Source organism: Phyllostomus hastatus, unplaced genomic scaffold, assembly GCF_019186645.2.
Source record: "Phyllostomus hastatus isolate PE091 unplaced genomic scaffold, TTU_PhHast_1.1 phas_contig_148, whole genome shotgun sequence".
In the NCBI taxonomy this organism is placed as follows: Eukaryota; Metazoa; Chordata; class Mammalia; order Chiroptera; family Phyllostomidae; genus Phyllostomus; species Phyllostomus hastatus.
This window is the reverse complement of record NW_025333607.1, coordinates 14,425,682-14,450,880: the sequence shown is the minus strand read 5'-3', so window position 1 is coordinate 14,450,880 and position 25,199 is coordinate 14,425,682. Positions and strand designations below refer to the sequence as shown.

Here is a 25,199-nt window from a genome sequence, read left to right as displayed (position 1 = left end):
CATCCCCAGTCGGGGCCTGTGCAAGAGTCGACCAAGGAATACATGGATGAATGGAACAACAAATAGATCTCTCTCTCTTCCTCTCCCCCTTCCTCTCTCTCTAAAATCAATTAAAATATATCCTTGGGTGGGATTAAAAAAGAAAGAAGAACCAGCAGGCAAAGCGTGGGGTGATGCACGGGCTGGGATGATGCGACCGCCAAGGTGAAATTCCATTACTGCTACCGTAGAGGAGACAGAAGCATGGCGGAACCGAGGATGCCTCTTACACGTTCACGTCCCTCCAGCCAGGTGGGTTAGAACGACAGAGTTTATTCTCCTACAGTGCGGAGGCTAGAAATCCCAAACCAAAGTGTTAGCCTTCCACGTGGAGGCTCAGAGAGAGACCCTGCTCCGTGCCTCTCTCCTGGCTTCTGCAGGCATCCAGCAGCCTTTGCTGCCCTTGGCCTGGGGCCCCGCCCCTCTGCTCTCTGCCCCTCCCCCCCCCAGCATGTGGCCTTCATTTCTCTGTGTGTCCAGGTTCTCCTCCTCCTCTGAGAAAACCACCGATTGCATGGGGGCCTGTCCTACTCCAATGTGAGCTCTTTAAAACCTTATTGTATCTGCAAAAAATCCTGTCTCCAAAAAGATCACATTTACAAGGGCTGGGGTATACAATTTCAAAAACATCTTCTTTGGCAAACACAATGCAGTGTATAATATCCTCATATTTCATGTACTTCAATTACAGGATATGGAAGGGAGAGTGGACCGCAACCCAAAGGGGAATGAAACCACCCAAGAATGGATAATGTAGCAGCACCCGGGACTACGTATCTCCTCTTGGAGAGAGTGTTAGTGTGTTTCAACCAGAGAAGTGATAGTTGCATCTTATTAGGTGCAAACATCATTTTCTAATGTCCATTTGGAAGTTATGTGCAGCTCCAAGGAGTGTAGCTAGATGCCAAATTGGCAAGGGTGCACTGTGGTGTCTGGTGTAGCACTGACTTAGCTAAATCGGAGAGTGCGTCTTGCAGAATTCCCCTTCCTGCCTCACCCTGGATTAAGGTTAGCCTGAGGAGAAACGTGCGTGGAGGGGGAAGGTATACAGGAAGCAGCAGCCATTATACTCCGGACTGGGCACCAGGCGCTACTGCAGCTACTGCACCTGTGCACCGACCTGGCGGCTGACCTTGACCTAGGGCTGCAGCGGTGAGTGCAGCTCTTAGAACTCCCTCCAGAACTCCTCCCTCGACTTCGCAAGTCCTGCACCAGGTCCAGGTTCAGCTCCGTGGCAAAGGGCATGAGATCCTTCTCCAAAGTCACCCACATCGTGGAGGTCAGTACAAGGCAAGAGTGGATTCTAGCTTTTCCTCCTAATTCCATTCCTTCTCGCTCTCCTCTGCTTCATGCCCAGCTGTTCTCCCTGTTGGCCTTGCTGACCCCCGGAAACCAGCCCATCATCAGACACGGATGCAACACACTTCCACGGACTTCTCCTCCAGATTCCTAGAACGAACCCCTCATTCTGCATCTCCGTGTTTCTCCTTCTGGTCAGATGCTGGTACACGTGTTGTGCACCCCTGACAAAGGTGGTCACAGCGGAGGGAATCGGGGGCGTGGAAAGCACTGGCATCCATAAGCTATCACCTCCAGAAAGGCAGGAAGTCCTCTACAGACATTTAATTTTAAACAGTTTTTCTAAATACTGTACTATTGCCGATCCTTAATAGTCACTTTTGGCCCTCTCTTCCATGCACATCCGCGAGTAGCAATGGTCCCCAATGAGAGCTTGAAAGCAAACACCAGCCCATCTTTCCTGAGATTAGATGTTCGTGTTTGGGGAGTAATGCCTGCATGTAGTGTGTTGTGGCTTACTTCCGAGAGTCTGTTTGCAGACAAGGTGGTGATCCTATCGCTCGACACCTATTCAGTTTGGCCTGCCGGAGGTCTTAGCTTCCAGAAGATGGAGTTAGAGCAATAGCATTCCGTCACAGTCAACTTCTGAAGTGTGATTCAGGTCTTCGCTCAGATATAATTCTTTTTGTCTTACTACAAAATCCCATTTTCTCCTATTTCCCATGTTTTGTGTCCCTTTCAGAAGTTCGCCTTTCCTCATTTTTCTGTCGGCAGAAAAAATATAATTGCTGGGCTGTGTGCGTGGCATTCCTTATGCCCCCTCCCCCTCCCCTGCTCTGCCTCCCGCCCTTCCTGTCCTCACCCGAAAGTAGTGCAAGCTCTTCGGTGAAATGTGAACTCTGTATGCCCATTAACCTGCCTCCGCTGCAAAGGTGTTAACCGTTGACATAAAGTTACACACAGAAGCCAGAGCTGCTGTTCTGTTCAACCTACGGTAACAGTGCCTTCTGGATCTGTTTCTATTCTAATTAGATATATTATAAATGCATTCTATGAAGTCATTAAATTCATTCCACATGAAACAAGCCTTGCTGGGTAGACTCTGAGAAGGAGGTGCTCATTGGCCGGAGACTGCTTTCTCGGGAAGAAGACACTCAATTATTTCCCAGCTCAACCCTAAAGCTCCCAGGCACCCAGCAGGACCCACAAGCCTGGGGAGTCTGGTTTCTAGGGCGCTGTCTTGGTTAATGTGTATTATTTTCATGAAATGGTTAACATTCCTCATGAAGAAGTGGAGGCTAAGTGACTCACAACAGATTAGCAAAGAAGACCTGAGTCTCTCTCAGAATTCTTGGTATGCTGGCTGGCAGGATTCCTGTCTACTCCGGCACGGCCTCTCTCAAAATCATGAAGCTCAAAAAACATAAATCCTACTCATGTATTTAAAGAAGAGAAATTGTATTCATTCTCCTTCTTGTGTGTTTGAGAAGAAAAAGAAAAAAGGGAATACGTCTCACATTCTATCAGAAATCTAATATTTAGACTCAGAATCCACAAAAAGAAATGTGTAGTTTTAAAAGAAATGTCTAGATATTTTAAATCACTAACTGCAGATCCACCCAACTCCTTAAATATGTTCCGCCACCAGTTGTTAGTCTGAAGAATATGAAACACTGTAGGAGCGGTTGACTTTTCACCAACACCGCGGCAAATGCCAATAATTCAGAACAGCCCTGAGTCCGTGCCTGTTCACTTCTGGCTCCACTTTTCCAGTAAGAGAAAAAGTCAAGTCGCTTCTAGTAGAAGAGCTATTTTAAAAAAGTAAACATCAAAAGTATTTCATGATTAAGCAAATGGCCACAAAACCATGCCGAATGTATTGATACAGAACTGGATGCACCAGAACCCTTCAACTGTGTTACCTTCCACAAGCCTCAGTCTGCGGCGAACCTTCCCTGAGGCCACGGCCCTCTAGACGGCTATTACCATGAGATGCAGAAAACGTTTGGACGGTATCCCTCTTCCATGCCCACCCCCACTCATCCAGGGATTGGAAGCCCACGGAATGCCAGCTACGTATTGACCCAGTGAGATCGGGAAGCTGTGCCCACTGAAGCTGACTTCCGTTTGCCGGCCAAAGAGTAGGAAGTGGGTATTTGCTGTAGTGCACACTCCACCGTTAATGTCACCAGAAATGTCAAGTGAGCAAGTGGCAAGAGAGGGATCGGGGTGACCTTAAGGAATCCCAAATGGCAGATTGTCACTGATATTTATCGAAGAGCCTCTGGGGAGAGCATGGGATTCTACCCACTCCATCAGTCGGTGACCTGATTGATGAGCAAAGCTCGGAGGCTGGTATAGAAATCTCTCATTCCTTAACGTGACTTACTTGACACTTCCCTACCGCGGAGGAACTGTACGTGCAGAGGTGGCGGTGGGGCTGTGGGAAAAGAGGTGAGCCCTGGGAAGATGCACACCGGAGCTATCCTGCTTCCTGATTCATTCTCTCTGCATCACACTGAGGACAGAGAACATTTTTGCCTCCGCATCTCTCTTTCCCCTAGAAAAACGTGTGTTCCTTCCCAGTGACATAACGTGGACCAGTTGCCAGAAGCTGGACATGCTTGACCCCGAGTTGAGGAAAAGAGGCGGAAACAAGACACGTCCCAAGATGAGTTTCATTTATATAATGAAAATAAATTTTTACACAATCAACAGAAACACACCCAGTTGTTGTTTTTTTTTGCGAAAAATATTTTTAAATAAATTTTTGTCTTTTTTTTTTTACATTCTGATATACATATGTAACAAGGGTTATGGCACTGTAACCAGAATCAAATCCAAAAAAAAAAAAAAATTAAACAAAGGAAAAAGGTGGGGAGGAAAGTAATCGGTTTTCATTCTGTTTTCTCTCCACGCGGGCACATCTGCGCTACTGGCCGACCATCTGGCTGCCAGCCCTAACTCGTCCACTCAAAACAGCCTCGTCCTGCACAGGGAGGACGTGTGTTTCAATGGTCAATCCCTTGCTATTTCCAAAAATATCTCTTAAACCCGGAAAGGGAAAAATATAATAATTCAGAGTACGAAACACACAAAATCAACAGTATCCTTTGTCTCTTTTGAGAATGTGAAGGGTTCTCAGACCACACAAGCTGCCCCGGTTCTGCGCGCCACGGGTGAGCAGCACAGGGCTCGTTTGGTTGGGTTTTTGTTTTCTGCATGAGTGGCCCACGGAATCCCGGGTCTTCATGATTCAATGTCTTTTCTACTTTTGGTTTCTTCACATTGGTTTAGAGTGTAGTATATTCGGTCTATGAACCTGCACAGACTACATAATCATAAACGCTACAAATAGCTTCAAAGGAAAAGGGGGAGAAACGAGTTTTATTATATGTTTATTGTTGGCTTAAAAAAAAAAAAGGACTTCATTAGCCTCCCTCCTTTATCAGTTCTTGGGAGGGAAATCTCAATGGGCCTCAAAAATTAAATTCTTCTCACACTTGTTAAAAATAAAGTTTTTAAACCAGTTTGTCTCCATTCACAAACTTTATCCCCATCTAAAAAAAAAAAAGGAAGAAGAAAGAAAAAGCCAAGAAAGACTCCATTCTCCTTCCTCTTCATCTCGTCTCCCGATGGGGACCAGGAGCCGCTCCTGTCCAGGTGTCCACACTGCTGGTGTCACACGACCGTCTCCACGCCCATCAGCTTTGGTGTGAGGATGCGCGGCGTGACCCCGTTGTTCAGGTCTTCCTCGAACTCCAGCAACTGCCCCATGAAGTTGAGGTTTGGGGAAATAATTGGTCGTTTGCCTTTGACAAATTTATAAGCGTCAGTCATGGTCATCCGAGTGTGCTTCATCAAGTACGCGATGACGATGGTGGCAGAGCGGGACACGCCGGCCTGGCAGTGGATGAGAAGCCCCTTCCCGCACTGGTGGGCTTCCTCTGCAAAAAGGGAGAGAGGCGAGAGGTGAAGGGAGGGAGGCAGTGACGGGAAGGGTGAGTTACCTTTCATCTGGCCTTGGCCCTGCCGTGGTTTGCAGAGAAAGAATATATTAAAACGGTTTTCAACCCAAGCATAATTTGATGGGTCATTGTGTATGTTTATGTCACAACCTCCAGAACTGGCTAAAAGCAATCTTGGCATAAATCAGATGCTGCATTTCTACATTTAAAGAGAAGAGCAGGCGAGGGAATTATTCATAGTAACAGTTTACTTCACGGGTGATAGCAGTTGACCGAAGCACAAGCCACAATAACAATTAATTGCCATATTAAACAAGCTACTCGGTAGACCCCTCTGATTAAGGATCTTCATTCCAATTGCCAAACTGTGTGACTTGTCAAAACTAGAGTTACTGACAACATCTCTCCTACCTGTGATAGAGGAAAAAAACCCAGTTCTTTCCTTCTGCTATAGAACCGCCCTGCACAGGAACTGGTACTGAATAAATGAGAAGTTCAGTCTTGCTAAACTAAGACCAAGGTTAAAGGAACAAAAGCCAACTTGAAAGTTACTGTGTTCAGCTGCTTACAGGAAAACCCTGCGCTAAGGACTGTGGTCCTCGGGCACAGGGGCCACCTATGTCTGAACCATTAACCCCTCACCCATGGGAGCCTGTGGCATGTGGCAACAACTTAGAAGCTGGAGGCATTTCAGCAATGGATCAGAACCCAGAGCAACGGGAAAGGACCAGACTTCGTACGTTTCAGATACACTCAATACTAACAGGTTCGGGAGAATAGCTTGCAGGCACTGCCTGAATGGATTCTTAATGACGCTTCTAGACTAAAAAGCATCTCCAAGAAAGTGTCCCTGAAGCGGTTGGTACCAGTTAGGTGCAGAGCTGGAAAGAACAGCAGGGTAAGTAGAATCATGATTTAACTTAAACCATCAGCAAATGAAACGCTGTGCAAATTTTCATCTTAAAAACCTGTAGATCGGGCTTACTTCTCATAGAAAAAGTACTTGGAGAAAGTAGGTCCCTTTTTCCGTGTCTTCTTTTCAGCGCACTCTAGGTACCAAGCGTCACACGGAGGCCGGCAGGCATGGCGGTGAGGAGAGGAGCTCCTGAGTGTTAGGTTTGATCCCTGGTGCCCCTACACACTGGGCAAGGGATCCTGTGGCAGTCACCTGACTCCCCCGAGCCTCAAACCTTCTGTCTGCATAATGGGAATAATACCAACTCACCAGTCTCAGGGAACGTGGGAATAATATCACCCAACTCAGAAAGAAAGAAACAGCATAATTAAACCCTGAACCTAGACTCCGTGCAGTTAGTCTACTTAGACTCTCAGTGAATGGGATTATGTTCATAAAATGTGCCATGTTTGTCCAAAAGCAAGACTAGAAGATTTTGGTCTACCCAAGGATGTAACAATGAAAATAAAATCGGGCCTGTGCAGGCCACCAGCTGGAATCGCCTTTCAAGTTAAAGGCCGTTTGGTACTGGTTGTCCTCCATCTGAAAAAGCAGCTAAGCCTGAATACCCCAAGGAATGGGGGATGCTTTGCAGGCGGTCCTCTTAGAGGAAGCACATCTCATGCTGCTCGCCGAAGAGAAACAATTTCCTAACTTCCCCCAACTGGAATTAGGTCAGAAGAATTGCATCCATAACATCGTGTACCAACCAGGGAGTTCCTCATCTATGTGATGACAACAAACACTTCTTCCTCAGGGCTCAAGGCTTGCTTCAGAAGTTGTTAACAAAGAATGCAAGCGACCTTTGCGTCCATGTCTGTTGCGGGTCAGGAATGAACGGGGGCATCATCAACCTGGCCCCAGCTTATTATGGAAGGGCCCTGGCCTTGGAGTCAAGGGCCCTGAGTTCTGGTCCCGTCTCTGACACTAAAACTCCTATGACCTTGGGGAAGTCACTTGCCTTGTCTGAGTTTGGGGACCGCTCGCAACTTCCTTCTGGACTCAATGCTCCATGGTCCTGCACTGAAGGCACAATTAGCAAGCACAGCAGCGGGACAAGGTGGCCAGAACTGTCAAATCAGCAGCAAAGCCACCAGACCCAATGGCTGCTAAACCCAAGGCATTTTTCTAACAGAGGGGCACCAAACGAGAGTGCGCTCTCCCGGGAACACAGGCCAGTAAAATGTGCTGCCACAGTTAGGAAAAGTACTGGGTCATTTCTTTGTGATAACAAAGGTAGGGTGACTTGAAAAAAAACTGTCAAGGATCTGCCAGATGCTGGGTGTTCCCCAGGTGATCCTCTGAGCCTTACAACAGTTTTATTGCTACAGAAGCAATAAAAGTTAAAGTTAGGATTAAAGTTCCTTCTGGAGATGAAAGCCTGCTGTTGCTAGAATGATCCTCCTTGGGAACCGCTCAGGCCACACCACCTGACCTTGCCTGCTTCGGTGAGTCTGGAGGAAACTGTCTCAGGAAATGCAGTAGCATCTCGCTGGTGCTCACATTCAGGGCCTCACCTGCCCCATGTTTGAGAACTGAGACAAAGCAGGTGGCGGGGAAAACAACTCATTTCCCTCCCCGCCTCCAGTCCTCTGTCTCCTCCGCACTGATGTGTCGGAGAATAAAGTTCCCTACAGCATTTTGCTTGAGGGACACAGATTCTTCAGAAGCAATCCTTCAGCAATGCTGCGTTTGCCTCAACCTCACATACAGAGGCTATCCCAGCTGCAAGTTCACTGAACTCAAGGCAAGGGGGTGTGGTGAGTTGGGAGGTAGGTAAAACATACTCAGTACATTTTATTTCCTGCATGGGGCTGAGGTAGACCAGAGAGCCGCAGTACCAGCTCTGGTCTCTAAGTTCTTACTTTCTATCAGTTGTTTTACAAAAATTATGCTCTGGAACACCTCCCTGCCAACCCCCACCACTTTTTCCATGAGGATTTCTAGTTGAACGGATCCCAACCAAATAAAATTACTGTTCTTTTATACTCAGTCTGATGTATCCACTACACTCGATGGGCTATGACTTAGGAGAAGACTTTAGCTGCACCAGGCAGCAGAGCTGTGGGAAAACCACCCAGGTGAGCTTTTTCACTAGAAACCCACACATTAAATCTTGAACTTGACCTCAAAGCAAAAGCCAGAGGGGAAAGGAAGGTGGAGTTGGCCAATGCCCCACGGGAGATAGTTACCAATGAACTCGAAAGCCTCTTCGAAGTACTGCCGGAGGTTCTGCTTGTTGCTGTCGGTGGCCGGCAGCCGCTTGTAGTTGAACAGGCCTTTCTCGTAGTGGTAGAGGGGCAGGTGCGTGGTGACGTTGATGACGTAGCCGATGTTCAGCCGCTGCATGGCGTCCAGGTCCTGCGCGTCCTGCTCGTTGCCCAGGAACAGGAAGGGCAGGATGGGCGTCAGCTCGGCGTTCTCGATGTCGGGGGTGGTGGGCACGGACTGAGGTAGCACGCTGGAGGCCGCGGACGCGCCGCCGCCCGCCTCCCGGCACTCCTGGAGCTGGAGGGAGTTGTCACAGAGGTTCTCATGGTTCTGCTTGAAACTGCTGAGCCCGCCTGGAACACAAACACAGCGAGAGCGTGACGCCCCCTGGCTCGCCCCAAGGGAAGGAGTGCACGCTGCTGCTGCCAATAAAATGAGACGAAGCTGATACAGCCAATAAAATGAGACGGAAGTCCGTTTGGAGGCTCGGGAGAGGCTCCGGAGAATTTCACTGCACCTGAACTTGGGAGATGTGCTCTGTGTGCACGCGGGGCCGTGGGCCCCTGGAAAGAGCCCACGCGGCCTCGGACGACTTCCACATCCTGACTTCCGAATCCGACCTGCCTCGAAGGGCCATGACTGCAGCCTGACTTCCGAATCCGACCTGCCTCGAAGGGCCATGACTCAGTGGCCTGTGCACAACCGGGCCCCCTGGAGCGGGAGCAGCGTGAGGCGAGGTGACCCGGCGGGGAACGTGGGCCAGCACCTGGGCCCTGCCCTGCAGGCAGGAGGCTTGCACCCTTCCTACACTCACCTCACCTGGAACGACAGCGTTGCCGCCAACGCAGCAGAGTGGTCACGAGCAGGGACCTTGGAAGAGCCCGTGCACCGTGGCTGGGACCCCAGTTCCACTCCTTCCTGGCTCTGTCATGGGCAGACGTTAATTTCTCTGTGCCTCAGTTCCCCTGCCTGTAAAAGGGGGGTCCTGGCATCTACCCCTTAGTGTGACTGGGGTCTGGGATGAATGAATGCACGGAAGGTACTCAGCACATTGCCTGGCATATAGTGTCACTCAGCAGGAGTTTGTTGGTTTTACACTGGTAATGTGTGTATGATTGCCCACGGTTCAAGCAGCAGAGAAATGGTTGGAAAAGACAAAAAACACAAAAGGAGCTGCGAGGGGAGCTTTCCTTATGATCTCCTTTTTGATATTCTCCATGTAGATCACTGACGGCTTTCCGCCCCGATTTCCAGCAGGACTCCGTGTGACGGCAGCCCAGACCCTCGCCCTCGCCTTCCCGGTTTGGGCAGCCACACACCCATCAGGAAACCGCCAATGATCCGTGAACACACACCACTGAGCTAGCTGAAGGCTCTGCCCTGCCCCCTAAATGTTACAGGTCCAGTGGAAAAGGCTGAAAACTGTGCCATTTTTAAAATGCAGACCTCCCCTGCAACAGGGGTAGCATTATTTATGAGAATCTGTCTTAAGGAAATCAGCTGGTTACCTAAGACGTTCACTACAGCATTATCTGTTTTATAGCAAAGGCCAAATTTAAAAAAATAATTGAGGGGGAAAGTTAATATAGTCATTCAATGGAACATTATGTAGCCATTCAAGGCTGTGAAAAAATATGAAAGCAGAGAAAATGTTTCTGTTCAATACTCAATGAAAAGAGCCAGTTCAAAAATATCCACCATGCATGTGATCAAAAGTTGAAGAACTACACAAAAAAGAACAATTTGTGTAAGTTGGGAAATTTCTGGATCATAGTTTGCTTAAATTTTTCCTTTAATATTTGTTAGATGCACCACACACCTGGCTAAGCCTGAAAGATTATCACGAGGGTCGAATTATCCAATATACAAGTAAGGGCTATGCAATCAGACATCACTACCACCCAATTAGCTCTAATTCAAGTCAAACAGAAATAGATACACTGTGGCCGTTCCTTTGAAAAGAGGAGGAAGCTGAAAAGCTGAAAGCTCCCAGAACACAACATTCACGCCCCTAGAGAGGTGCCTTCCATGGCCGCTTCTCCACGGTTTCAGGAGGTGAGTCAGGAAATGAACAGGTGAACAGGATGTGGCTGTGTTGAAGCAAGGACAGGAAGTCTGTCTGTCCCCGAGCTTCTGAACTTAACAGGTGTCCTTCAGGTCTCATCTGGAGCAAACAGGGCAGGAAGCTCCGGGCTGCAACCTGGGCCATGCGTCTGGGCTGTTTACGGCCAGCGCACGCACAGCAGGTTGTGGAAACCAGGGAAGTCATATTTTTAGGTCCGGCTATGACCCCAAGATTATTCCAAAGGGTGATATTAGGATCATATCACTCACCTGTCAAAACCTACCATTTCTTTCTTTCTTTTTTATTTTAGCCTCGCCCGTAGATAATGTTTATTGATTTTAGAGAGAGAGGAAGGGAGAGAGAAACATCAATATGAGAAAGAAACATTGATTGGCAGCCTCCCATACAACCTGACCTGGGGTGGAACCCGCAACCTAGATATGGACCCTGACCGGGAATCGAACCTGCGACCTTTTGTTGCACGGGATGACACTTGAAACACATGAGCCACCCGGTCAGGGCCTACTTCTTCTTTTTGAAAAGAAAAACAAAAACTATAAATTCACTTTAATTGGTTTCTAGAATTAACCTTTGCCCTTAAATATTATTCGTTTATTCTGCTATGAAATCATGGCAAAAGAAAAAAAAAGTTTGGGCTCAAGAGGTCATTTTTAAAGTATCAGAAGAAAGGGAAAACCTGAAAAACTTCACTAGGGAAAACACTGAAATAAATTGAAGTTACCCACTGTCCCCATCACAAGCTCCATAAAAGAGACGAAAAGGTTATTTTAAAATCTGCCCAGCACGGCCCCTAGAAAGTCCGAGTAAACAGTCCCACACGGATTCTGTGATGGGAACCCTAATTCACTTTTTCTTTTCCCAGAGAAAAAGGCAGTTGTTACACTTCTCCATATAAGATGAGAGGAAAGAACAACAAAACGAACTCAAAAGAACTTTCTAAGCGGGTAGGGAGAGGGAAAAAAAAAAAAGAACTTCTCTCTGTTCTTATTTAGGGTACACAAGCTGTAATTTGTCTTAAAAACAGCTCGTTTTTTTTAATGCACGCCAGTAAAACCCCCCACACAGCAACAAGCGGCATCCAGCTTTTTAAAATTCTGCCTCTACACCTCCTTACCATTGCAATGACATCAGCTGGAGGCTCCCCACCTGCCCAGTTGCCATAGCAGTTACACAAAGACATACAATGACATCAGTTGGCATGATATCAGCTCTTTGAGTGCAAACAATACAAGAAGAAGTACTTTGTTTAAGGCCTTTGGTGCAACTGTGTTCTGGGGAGGCAGTGATGTAATATGCTAACAGGTGGCATGGCCCTTCCATTTGCCTAATGGGGAGAAAACCGCAGGGGGCGGGGGCGGGGGGCGAATTCGAGACAGACACACATGGAAAGATCTGAACCCCGGGGGGTGTTCAAGTGCAAAATTTGGGGTATATTGTACATTTCAGCCATGTGGGAACTCGGCTCGGAGAATATTTAGAGATGGAGTGGGCAGAGAAGGAAACGGCGTACTTCAAACATATTAGCTGGACAAGAAAATTCTCAGTGAAGGGTGTGGAGAAACAGCCTCCTGTTGGAGCGCTAGTCTGATGATTAGCTCCAGCAAGAGCCCTCAGGAAGGGCTACACACATTACTACAGGCACAGTGGTGGTTTTTAGAGTTGTGTTTGTAGGGAGAAGTGCTTTCTCCTCTTGCGGGGTGGAGCTGGAAGCTGGGAATTGGGGGGGGCGGGGCGGGAAGAGGTGGTGGGCTCATAAGATTTTCTCTTCCATATCCTCTCCCCCATCTGACCCCATCTGATTCCACTAGGGGCCGAACTAACCGCCCCCTGGCTGAGGAGCTGTGATGATTCTGATTCTGTGCAAAGCTAGGATGATTTCGTGTTTGTTACTAGCCCTGAAGAATGTAACAATATGATAACCAGCAACTGAAGCAGAGGCAGTGTGGCATGCTGGTTGGGGGCAGGGGTTAGAGGCGGACAGACAGTCCCAGGCTGCAGCTGTGACTCTGCCTCAAACGAGCTGACGGACCTGGTGCAAAGTACTTTCCCTCCTTAAGCCTCACTTTACTGATCTGTCCAGTGGACATACTATCACCTACCCCTAGATCACAGGAAACCTATGGAAATACATTGATATGTAACCAGATGCTTGATAAATAAGGTCTTATAACCCTGATATCACCCCGGTGGTCCCACCTCCAGCTTACCCAGCCACACGGCAGTCCTCAGGGGGGTGACTCTGAGTCCAGACTGCTTGGGGCTATACCCCAGACACAAGCTGGGCCCTGACACTGCACAAGTGTCTTACCTTTTGGTTCCTGAGTTTCCCCATACATAAAACAGCGGTTAAACAGGTTAATAAAAATATGGTCCTTCAAGCTCTGGCTGGCATAGCTCAGTGGATTGAGCACGGGCTGCGAACCAAAGTGTCACAGGTTCGATTCCCAGTCAGGGCACATGCCTGGGTTGCAGGCCACGGCCCCCAGCAACCGCACATGGATGTTTCTCTCTCTCTCTCTCTATCTCCCTCCCTTCCCTGTCTAAAAATAAATCAATAAAATCTTTAAAAAATAAAAAAAATATGGTCCTTCAAAACACTATCTAACACATAGTAAAGCACATGTTTTAATACTTGGGGAAATTGCCCTTTTAAAAATCTTCAAAGATTCTGCTCCATATAAAGACTCTAATGGTAAGTAAGCAAATGTTTCTGAGTTCTCCCTCTTAAAATCCTATTTAAAAAGTAGGAACCAAAGCCCATGAGCAGTTTTAAAGTTTAAATAAAATGCTCATAAAGAAAGCAACAGCTTCCTGTCCTTCCTGAATGAATATATCGAACTTCATGATTTTTTTTTTTAATCAAAACTTCCCCAAACCAGGCCGCATGTGTTTGGATTCCCGTTTTTTCCAGTGGGCTACTGAGTGTTTAATTCAGCTTTTTAACCTTCCTTTTTATTTTTCAGTTACCCTTTACACTCAATGTTCTCGATTCTTAGTTTCAGGTCACGGCATCGTGGTTAGATAATCATATAAAATTGATTGAATAAAACGGCTCCCCTCCCCTGTCTTCTGAGTCCCCACCCCCGCCCCCGCCCCACCCCTGCCCTCACCTTGCCTAAGTGAGCTCCTGAGGCACAACTGCTTGTACTTATCAATGCAAGCCTTTCCCAGGCCCGTGCGACAATAATAGAGGCTATGCATTTCCAACCCTTATCCCCAAACTAGGTTCTCTGCCAGAATGAGTCCCGTCAGCCCATGGACGCTGAACGGCACCCTTCAAGAGAATAATATGGAGACCCGGAGCTCGCCGGGGGGTCAGCGAGATGACAGCCCCGCGGAAGCCTGGGATCCACCTTCGCGTGGGAAGCCTCCCTGGGCCTATGCTTTTCGCCTTGTGTTGCCGTTTTGGCTACCGCGGTCCCAGAAACAGAGGCGCCTGCGTGGCGTGATTCAGGAGCAGTGCTCCGCGTGGCAAATTACAGAAACCACAGCCAAACGCAGGATTCATAAGGGAGACATTTCCATATTCCAGCGACGGACGGCGCTTTTGCGCACGAGCATTTGGGTTTCACGCCAGGCTGGGAAGGGAGCGCTCTCCAGAATTTTAACGAAAACTCTCAGGGAAGGTCAGCAGATGGAATTAACCCCCAGACACGTGAAGGGGGAGTAAAAGGCAACTCCTCTGGAAGCTTGCAGCCGGCGTATTGATCGCCGCTTTCTGTCGCCTCGATTTTCCTGACGGGGTGACTAGTCTTTTAAAGGAAAACGGGACTTGGACGGAAGCGGTTAGGAACACACAGACCGCAGCCAGGTTGCTTGGGCTGGAAATCCAGGCCCCCGTCACTAACGAGCTGTGTTTCCTGGGGCAAGTTCTTTACCACCTCCACACCTCAGTCTCCACATCTGCAGTATGGAGATGGCAGAAGTGTCTAACTCGATGAGGCCTTTAATATGGACAGAATGCTCCATGAGGCAGATGTCACCGCTATACATGGGGACAGTACTGGTGTAAAACGGAGCCCTGATGGACCCCCCGTGGGTCCTCCATGGAAACGGGAGCACATCAAAGCAGCCCGCTGGACGCTGTTTGCACCAGGGCCCTGGTGGAGCAAACAAAACTTTGGATAAACTGAAGCTGATACCCGGCGTCCAGAGCTGAAACTCTCAGGGAGAGAGAGAGAGAGTCACTTCATACTTTCAGGGGGCAGAAAACCGCCCACTTTAACCAGAGAAATACTTGGGATGCCGGCTAGAGCCACCAAGATCCCTTCTGCTTTCCGTTTTCCACCAAACCGTCTCTCTAGTCGATGGAAGGACGGGGCCTTTTACAGTAGGAATGATTTCAAGTTCATTACCAGGTGGGATCATGTAAACTTTCATGATTCCGTCCCCACGAGACAGTGCATTTCTTTCCTAAGGAGGGTGGAGAGGGCCCGTACTGAAGAAAGAGAGTAATTCCAGTGACGGTGCCGTGTCCCTAGGTGTCAGGTAAGAAACGAAAGGATAAAGAGACATGTATTGCTACCCAGGGCAGAGAGAAACTTCGAGGGCTGCGACTTGGGCAGTTTTGATGGGGGGGACCGTGAGTCGGAAAGTAGTAGCTCTCCGATCATCTCATTTCACTGCTTTCAAGTGAAATGACCAATATTTGAGAAGACATAAGCAAGGAGGGAAGGTAATGCTTCAAACTTGAATGAAACAAGCCCTCGTTATCTGGAATCCAGCCGAGCACAGGCGGATTATTTGGGCAAAGACTGTTAGGTTTCCAGGAAGGTTTCTCTGTCCGTCAGTCCCGCACCTCGTGGGCTTCCGACTGTCGGATCTCTGCGGTAGAAGACGTGAGCTATTTACGGATCTATTTTAAAAAGCAACTTTGGAAGGCAGTCCACGAAACAGGAGGCAGCGGGGGAAGAGTGTCGCCTTGCACTTGGAAGGACGGATGGCTGTGCCCCGTGCCAACGGTGTGACTTTGCGAAAGCTACTGAGTCTTTTGGAACTCGCTTTCCTTAACCACAAAGTGGGGACGCGGTAAGTAGGCACTGAACATCGTAAATGGGTTCTGAGACTTTAAGGACAGCGCTGACAGTGTCCCACAGGCTAACCGATGGCCATAAGAGTCCAGCTGCTCAGGCACCTCCCCAAAATTAGAGTGAAATGACTGGAACTAAATGACAGCCCTTATTTGAGGACCTGCCGTCCTAACCAGCAGGTGCGCTGTGATGATGTGCTGTGATGACCCAATGAGACTGGGCATACAGTACCCTCCCTGGCACCTGGAAGGCGGCAAACAAACCTGGTGGCTATTTGGACACCAGCGGGCCATGGAGTGGCCTGGATAACAAGAGCTCCCGGCGGCCAGAGGCAAGAGGAGTACCCGAGGCCTCCTGGTCAAAGCGGGTTTTGTGATAGCCTGGAGGACAGCACAGTGGGTTCAGGGAACTGGGGAAAAGGAGACCATCTGCCCGAGCTGGTCCCCAGCAAGGGGAAGGACGCCACAGCGGTGGCCACAGGGCACCTGCCTGCAGCGCTGCTCTGGTGAAGGCCATATTCAGTGTTGGGGGGTCCCAGGGCAGCCACGACAACGCAGGAGGGGTCGACACGAGGAATGGGCTCGGGTCGGCGCTTGGTTCTTCTCCCTGGCAACCTTATTGTGTTTATTGTTTGTGTCCTAAGGTTTCAATAGAATTGAAGGGAAAAAAGGACATCGAGGCTTGTCAAACAGCTGTCAATGCATCCCTAGCAAATGTTCTGGAAATGTCTAGAACCTTTAGAAACGCGTGGACATTGCATCAGCGCTGTACCTCAGGTTGTCCCACCTGGTTTGGCTTCCCTCAGGTTATCTATCCTCCCCGACACCCCAACAATGGGGTAGATTACAAGGATCTAGCATTCAAGAAATAAGCTAACACGTGACTATAATATGCACCGAACACCGAACACAGTAATTTTGCTCCTTCCCAATTTTCGTCTAATTTGCAATATGGTTTCAGCTACATTTTTGGTTCTGTATACTTCTATAACTATTTTCAATTATTAACTTGCTTTGAAGAGGCGCTCTTATTTCTTGTATTTTCAAATAGATTGCTTCCTTCTTTGATAGGTAAAATCTTTGTAATGTACTCTATACAAGTAATTTTTTCAAAAAATCCTGTCTAAATATTTCTCTCAAAAAAAGGTGAATGGAGTCAGAAAGATCTAATGATGTAGAAACCGTGATAGACCAAGAGGAAGCTTTAATTGTATGCCTTCCAGGAAAAGCTGATCCTGCTTTAAAAGACTCTCCCTGTGCCCACCTCACCCCACCCACCCTCCCAGCTCAGAAGGTGCCTCGGGTGCACACAGGGGCCCCACTGCCGAGCTGGTGCAGAAGAAAGAGGGCTGGGGACCCAAGGTCAGCCGCACAAAGAAGGCAGCTCCAAGCCCTGACCCCGGGAAGGGAGTTGCACCCCCACGCCCCCTTCCTGTGCTCCCCTCCTTAAAGCCTTAATGAGTACCCAGTGTTTGGGATACCACAAGTTCAATTTGTGTGTATTTGACTAACACGGGCAGATTGTTGGAGAGGCTGCTCTGCAAGTATGTAAATACAGCCTGTTTCTTTAAATCTGTTACCTCATTTATTTACATTAGAACAGAAAGCACTGCCAGAAGCAACAGCTGATGACAGTCGTGTAATTTTCCACAAGGACAACAATCAGAAAGCGTTGTGTTATTTTAACGAACAGATGACTTTTCTGTGAGCGGGACTCGGAGGGTGAGATCCGTGAGTTCCCACAGCCAGGAACTCCCCCCACCCCCCGGGGCTGCGCAGAAGTCGCTGTGACTTGAAGGAAGAGCCCCCTTTGTCCCCTCTTCACCAGGGTCGGCTCGGCTCGTGTCCCTCCTGTTCAGTTCCTCCCTCCCTCTCCGGTCTCCTGAACTCTTCAGAAGCAGAAGGCAGAGAATGAGAGCAAGCTCCTGGGCAGGGGAGGTGGCAGGGATGCTCTCAGGAATAGAGCTGGTGCTTGAACTTCCAATGAATCCACAGACCCTCTTTTAAACCCATTTTTAAAGGGTCGAGGGGGGTTGAGGAAGAGTGGTCCAGCCCCCTCCCCCTCCCCCGACCGCAGGGATGGGCCCGTTAGTGCTGAGAACCCCCTCGGTACATGCGCCTGCCCCGGGGCTCGGGCTCAGAAAGGTTTCACTAAGAACCCCCCGAAGGCAGGGGACTGGCAGAACTGACTTCGCCCCACCGCTCCCTGGGCCTGGACTGGCCAGGGCACTTTCCAGTACGTCCAGTTGTCCGCTTCACCCCCAGCTCCTGCTGGAAGGTCCGTCTGCAGGTGTCTTTGTCCCCGGGAGCCCATCTGCCTCTGAGCTGAGCTGCACTCTCACTAACACACATGCCCGTGGCAGAAAGCGGAAAGGTTGTACATCTCCGACGGGGCTCGGGGGGTCAGCGGGTGAACGGCTGCCCACGAAGAGGCAAGCCCATCAGAATACCGGCTGGGTGCGCGGTGGGAAGAGGGCTGCAGGCACAGCCAAGTTCGAGCCCTGTCCCTGGAAACGTGCGAGTTCCTGTCTCCTCCTGCTTCCCCTAAGCCTCCACGGGGAGGCTTCAGCTGCCTTAGCGCCAGCCGGTTCCCGGGGACGGCGGCCCTCCATAAACACTCAGCTCAAGCCTCTGATTTTCTTAACAGACACGCCAGTTGCAGTAACATTTTGAAGGTGAAAACTTTTAGAATCTCGTTTATCTACAAGCAAGGCCTCCAACGTTTTAGGGCTTGGCAGCCGCCCTTTCCCCTCCCCTCCTCGCTCTGTCCTCACTGGTCGGGGTCCAATGGGAGGAGATGGGTGATAAACATATAAGCCTACAAATAAAAAGGTAATAATTAATTTTAAGAGCCGTGAGGTCCCCTCCCGTTCCTGGGTGTGTGGGAGGGAACTAATTAGATTGGACTGACGGCTGTGGAAGGGGCTGCGGGGAGGGAGGTTGGGAGGACAGCTGGGGCCCAGAGAACCACCCTGGGGTGCAGGCAGGACGCTCAGGAGGCCTGGGGTGACTCAAAGTGCGCTCATGTGACCAGCGAGGCCCAGTGAGTGGGCGGGGAGACAGGACCTCCTCGGGAGCCTACAGAAGGCCTCGGAAGCACATTTTGCAGTCGGGTTTTACTCTAAATTCAGTGGGAGCTCCCGAAGGTTCAGAAGTCCACAAAAGGTGATCGATACATATTTGAAAGAAAAAGGGAGAGACAGGGAGAAAAGAGGGTGTTCATTTATCAGATGGTGCAGTGCGCCTGCACTCCAGCACCTGGGCAGATCCATACGCTGTCTTTCTCCGAAGGCAGTTTTCATAGCTGTGATGGACTCATTCATGCACCCTCCCGTTCGTACGTGAAGTCCCAACCCCCAGTGTGATGGCATTTGGGGATGGGGCCTTTGAGACATAATTAGGTTAAGATGAAGTCATGAGGATGGGGCCCTTAGGATGAGATCAGCGCCCTTAGAAGAAGAGACCCCACAAAGTTTCCTCTCTCTCTCTCTCTCTCCCTCCCCCGCTGACGGGCACAAAGAGAGGGTGGCCATCTGCGAGCAGGGAAGCGAGACCTCATCAGACCTAACCATGGAGGCAGCCTGATCCTGGCCTTCCAACCCCCGGACCTAAGAGGGTGCCACTTTTAGTTTTGATTGCCAGTAGAGCTTACTTGTTAAAAATATCCATTATAATTCTGACTTTCAAAGAACCGCACCCAAACCTGTGGACTGCCTGAGAACCTGGCCTCTGGGAGCCAACCCAAGTTGGTATCACATCCTAAAGTCAAGCCGAGAAGGGTCCAAGGTCGGGATGGGACTGCAGCCTAAAGGAGCCACATGCCCATGAGAGACAAGACCAGAGAGCCTTCTAGAACTTTCGTGCTACTAGCTAGCTGCAAGCAGAGAAGCCCACTCTTTTTCCAAAGACCCTTACCTCCCCCGTAGTTACACCTTCCTTGTGAATCAGTGCTGGCCTCTGGCCTCCCTGCAGCATCTATCCGGGCCAAAGTATATTTTAGCTGGAGGCTTTCTGTGTATTTGGGAGGCGACTCTATACCTTTCCTGTCCACTAAAAAGCTCAATACTGGTTAACCCATCAAAACGGATTAAGGGAAGGGGGAAAAAGCCATGAGCTCATACTGGAAGGCTGCAGGGGAAGAATGCTAACAGGAGAGTGCAATAAAACACAAAACTATATGTTTCCCAAGAGCTCAACCGCTCTCCATCATTGTTTAATTCTCTGAAGAGAGGGAAAACATTCTTTGCTTTTCGGTGCAGAAGTTTAAATAATGAAGCATTACTAAACAAACAAACAGAGGAGAGCCCAGAAAAGCTATTCATTAAACAGACCCACTGTACAAAAGGAAGACTGTTGCTTAACCACCCACCTCCCCGGAGGACCGACATTTATCTTAGACCCCAAATTAAACACATCACAGCTTCATAGCAAAACTATGTTGCCCAGTGGGATTTAAGTAGAGTCCAATTAAATAAATCTCTGGAAATATCGAGAACAAGCCTCGAGGGAGAGCATAGTTCTACTGTGAAGCCTTCCCAGTGGAAATTACATTCACAGAAGGTCATCCAGAAACATCCATGGCAAGAGGAAAGGGGGAAAGGCAGGAGGCAAGGGGCGGTTACACCGGCGGCGCCCGGGGGTTCCATCGCTCGGTTGTGTGTGAGAGTGCACGGCCGACAGTGCGCCGTGCATCTCAGCTTGCTCTGGGTGAAACCCCCAAGTCCACAATGACGGCTTCCACAGTGACGTGTCTTATTCTGACCCGGAGGTCAAAGGGTGGTGGCGTAGGGAATTCAGAAAGTGGTAGGGGAAGGGATCGAGTGTCATCCTGAAAACTGGGGCTGTTTTTACTGAACCAATGTTTTCAGTTCACCAAAACGCAGAGGGACAACTTCCTCAAGCTGCTGAGCTGAATTCTATATTTGGCAAGAAGACTAAGATTACCGACCGACTGCCAGAAAGAGCAGGCATGAGCTCTCCTTGGACAAGGACTTGCCCCGCTGGCCATGCCCCACGGTCACACCACCCCACACGGGCTGATCTTGGAAAGGTCAGCCCGAAGGCAGGCGCCGGGAGAACCTGGAGGTTGCATCGTCTCAGAGGCTAGCATGTCCCCACCTAGTACACCGCCTTCTGAGGTTAAGGAGGAAACAATCAAAAGGCTGGGGCATCTCTGAGGAGATGAGCTACGATTCTATACACTGTCAACATGAACTTGAGATTTCGTGGAGGGCCAGCCAAGTAACGGTCAGTTCAATCTGGGACACGTGCAGTGGAGAGATGACCCGGGATGTCCCCCACATCTGACACCATCGGCTTTCCCAACCACATCCCCTTGCAGCCCTGCCTAACACCACTCAAGGTGACAGAAGTCCTGACCACAAGGACTCAGAACACAGCCCTCTTTCCACATGGGAGTGACACTGGGTCCCAGCTCTGGGACCTCCATTGCCATTTCTCTGAAATCAGGAGTTTGGGCAATTTGTACGTTTCTCCTGATTCTAGCATTCTACGATGTCACCACAGCTTTGATAACCTGATGTTGATAAATAATGGCAAGAATGAGCCCAGCATTGTAGGGTGTGCGAGGCCTGGGCGATTGGCTTCTCGCCACAGGGCCTTTGCACTTGCTGTTCCCTCTCCCTGGAGGTCTCTTCCCCTTATCCATCACATGGGTGATTCTGACAGCAGGTCAAGTATGATTCCCTCATAAAGGTCTCCCCTAACGGCCGATTCACAGCTGCCCTCCCATAGCTCTGTTTGGTTATATCATGAAGCTTTGAAGTTTTATAACCTTCAAAGCACTTAGCACTCTCTGAAATTGCTTGTTTATTTCTTCACTTGTTTATTGTTTTTATTATGAAACGGTGGACCCCAAGAATGGCGAGCTGCTGTTTGCCTTAGAGGAAACGGATCATCACAGCTCACAGCAGAGGGGGTCAGGTTGCCCCTACATGACAGCAGGATGATCACTGCCAGTCGCTTAGCCTTTGTGTACCCCAGTTTCCTCATTTGCAAAATGGAGCGAATAATGGTTCCAAGAGGCAACAACAGAGTTATTGTGCAAACTTAATGAGCTAATACTGGTAGTTATTAATAGAAATGGCAAGTATCCACGGGTTAGCACCTGGAGCAATACAGTAAGCCCTCACTTAACATTCTTGATAGGTTCTGCGACTTTAAGCAAGATGACACATCACAAAACCAATTTCACCATAAGCTAATTGATGTAAACAAGAGTTCTGTTCCTATGGTATCTCATCGACGTTATGACAAAATGATGCCGAATGAAACAACGTTATTCAAGGACCTGCTGTGCGTGATTTGTGTAGTAGCTGCTCATTAAATATTTCTAGGTTAAATGAGATGAGCAAGTCTGGTTAGTTGTAAAGCACCTACTACGTGCTGTTTAGCATAATGCCAGGGACTTGGGGGATTAAAACAATAAAATGTATTCCCTGAAGATAGGTACTGCCTTCCAGGGTGGCCCCAATATGCTCTTGTGAAGTCCACTTTCTAGGAGGCGGTGACATGAGAGACCTTTGCTGGACAAGGACCAGGAGTGAGCGTGAACAGAAGGGTCATGGTTAACACGACCACAGGCAAGAGACGGTGTCTATTTTAAGGAGGGAAGGAGCAGCCGAACCAAAAAAGAAAAAGAAAACACATGCGATCATGGTTTAAAAATCCAAACAAAAGCTCCCCAAGAAAAGACAACAATTGATTTGAACCCAGTGCTGATGAAATGTAACAGGACACATGCTTCAAAAGTATGATTCTAGTCTGTGCGAACTGTTGAAAAAACAGAACACCACGAACACTCCGCAATCATATGATCACCCTCCAGCAGTTTCCTACAAGGAACTCAATCCCAACATCAATAATTAAGAATCTGGTAGCAAAGAGGTGTCAGTACACTTGGATGTCACTGCCACTCTCGTGGCACTGCCTGGGGAGGGGACCCCAAGTGTTGCAGGCTGGAGGGGACTGGGCGGGGTGGTGTCAGAGGCTCCCTGTCTCCGGGCTGAGGCTAGCAGTCAAAAGCAGTTGCAGGAAGACCGGGTCATGTTACAAGCCTAGAGTCTAACTGGCCATTGTCGCCCAGGACGTGGGGTTCCAGAGACAAGCAAGGGGAGCCAGGGTGCTTAATCTTCCCCATCACCACACCCAGCATCTTTCCAGAGGGAAGGAAGTCGGCTGCAGAGCAAGTCTGACCCCTACGACAGTCACACAGACTCCACCAGTGAAGAGCACAGTCCCCAGTGAGCTGACCCCACTTCAGGGGTCCCCAGGCCATCTGCAATTCTGACAAGTGGGCTAAAAGTTCTGGGATTCCACTCCCTCCTCGCATTTGGGTAATTTACTAGAAGAACTCAGAAGTCTCAGGCACGCACTACACTTACTATCACGGTTTTAACATCAAGGATACAAACCAGGACGAGCCGAAGGAAGAGACACGTAGCGGGAGGTCTGGGAGGGTCAAGAAACCCTGAGTGGCTATTGCCCCCCCCCCCCACATGTCCATGTGCTCAGTAATCAGGACGCTCAGCTGAGCTCGGGTGTCTAGAGGCTTTCTTGGGGTTTCCTTATACAGGCATAACTGATTGGACCATTGGTCACGTGAACGCAATCTCCACCCACTTCTTCCCAGGCGGAGCTCAGACTAACACAAGCCCCCACCTTCCAATGACATCGTTGGTCTTTCTGACGACCCACACTGTTCTGCATCATCTCACGAGCTTGAGCTCAGGTGTGACTGAAGGTGACCTCCCAGGGCCCAAGGACAAAAGCCAGACAGATTCTCTATTTTACAACAATTCTGTAATGGTGCTGAACGTGTTCCGCAGAATCGGGCAGCTCTCAGCCTGGCCTTCTGCTGTGTGACTCTGGGCAGTTTACCTAACCTCTCTCAGCCTCCGTTTCCTCATCTGGCACGTCGGATTAACGGTACTGTTGTGACCACACAGAGGTCAGCACCACTCAGCAGAAATGTAATGCCAGCTACCACGGGACAAACTTGTTTTCCGGTGGCTGCACTGTAACAAGTAAAATGAAGCCGGTAAAGTTCATATTAATAATATAGTTTACTTCACAAGTCCAAAATAGCATCATTTCAACATGGAATCAAGAGTCAAGTAACTATTAATGAAATATCTCACAGGTTTTCATACAACGTCTTGGAGCTCCAGGAGGTGTTTTACCCATGAAGCACCTTTCCATTTGGACCAGCCCCCCTGCACATGCTCAGTAGCAGCTGTGACTCACGGCTTCCACTGTGGACACCACCGCGGACGGCGCAGATAGAGATCATGACTGTCGTTATCCCCATTCCATGAGTTAGCACATGGTGCCGTTTCATCCCCATTTTACAAGTGGGAACTAAGACGTGTGTGCATGCGTGTGTGAGCACGCATTGGCCAACGCCTACCATCCAAGGGGCAGCAAGCCACCTGGTGTCGGTCAGCTCCCACCAGACCTCAAACAGCCGCTCTCCTCTCAGGAAAGAAACACTCCGCTTGGAGCAGAGGCTCACAGACGGACTGTCCAGAGCGTGCTCTCTTGTCCCCACACTCCCACATCGCCCTAACACACATTCGAATACTGGCAAACTGCAGTGGCCACGCGCGGAAGCTCTCAGTGGGGGAAGATGTCCTTCCAGCACTGTGCCGCTGGGGGGGAAGCCTCAGAGAGGTCTGCATGGCTGGGGACGGGGAGGAAGAAAAAGTGCAGGGAGCAGTGTGTCCGGGCCCTTTCGGGCCCCCACTGAGAGTCACTGCTCAGCCACCCGCTCAGGGGACCAAGCCAATGACCCTGGTCTTCACTCACTCCCTGGAAAAAGCTTCGCATTATAAATCCAGAAAAATGTCAAGTCACTAGCAGGAGATTGATCTCAAGGTAATTGTTTAGGCAGCTTTGTGGCATCTGATTCTCAGTCCCCAAAGCATTCTCAAAGGTTTCTAAAATGATGCCGATGTTAGTATGAAAGCTCTGTCTCTTTAAAAGGTGTGTCCCACCCTGGCTGGCGTAGCTCAGTGGATTGAGCCTGGTCTGCGAACCAAAGCATTGCAGGTTCGATTCCCAGTCAGGGCACATGCCTGGGTTGCAGGCCACGCCCCCAGCAACCGCACATTGATGTTTCTCTCTCTCTCTTTCTCCCTCCCTTCCCTCTCTAAAAATAAATAAATAAAATCGTAAAAAAAGGTGTGTCCCATGTTCAGCTTCTCCCAAGTTTTGTAAGGGGGAGCTGCCTGTCACCCTATCATTCATTCAGTTCGTATGTTCTCAGTGGGGGGTGAGGGTGGGCTTCTCAGCCACCCTCAAGACGGGAAAAAAGAGGTTCCCCTAAATAAGGGCAGACGACTGCATTTTTACATAATATGTAAGATTAATTATAATGAATTCAATCCAACTCACACACTTTATCAAGGAAGACAAGCTAATTATCTGTTGGAGAATTAGCACCTATTTAAAGGGCATTTTACCTCAATTTAGCAAAAAGAACTAATGGGAATTGTCTTTCCATTCTGAGACGCTTTTCTGACTGCGTTTGCTTAAGCACTCTGAAGACTTCAGCCCCTTCTTAAAATCCCCGCATTTAAAAAAAAAAATGGG

General features: G+C 49.1%; 1 protein-coding gene across 1 annotated transcript in view; it reads right to left on the bottom strand.

Annotated features, from left to right (window-relative positions):
* Window positions 1-4,039: 4,039 nt before the first annotated feature.
* DUSP10 (dual specificity phosphatase 10) overlaps window positions 4,040-25,199 on the bottom strand; it is a 36,447-nt gene continuing 15,287 nt past the window's right edge. Inside the window, exons 3-4 of the mRNA XM_045818066.1 lie at window positions 8,454-8,825; window positions 4,040-5,285 (exon numbers count right to left, since the gene is read on the bottom strand). Of these exons, the coding sequence (XP_045674022.1) occupies window positions 5,020-5,285; window positions 8,454-8,825 (638 nt within the window). The 3' untranslated portion in view covers window positions 4,040-5,019. The remainder of the gene's footprint in view (window positions 5,286-8,453; window positions 8,826-25,199) is intronic.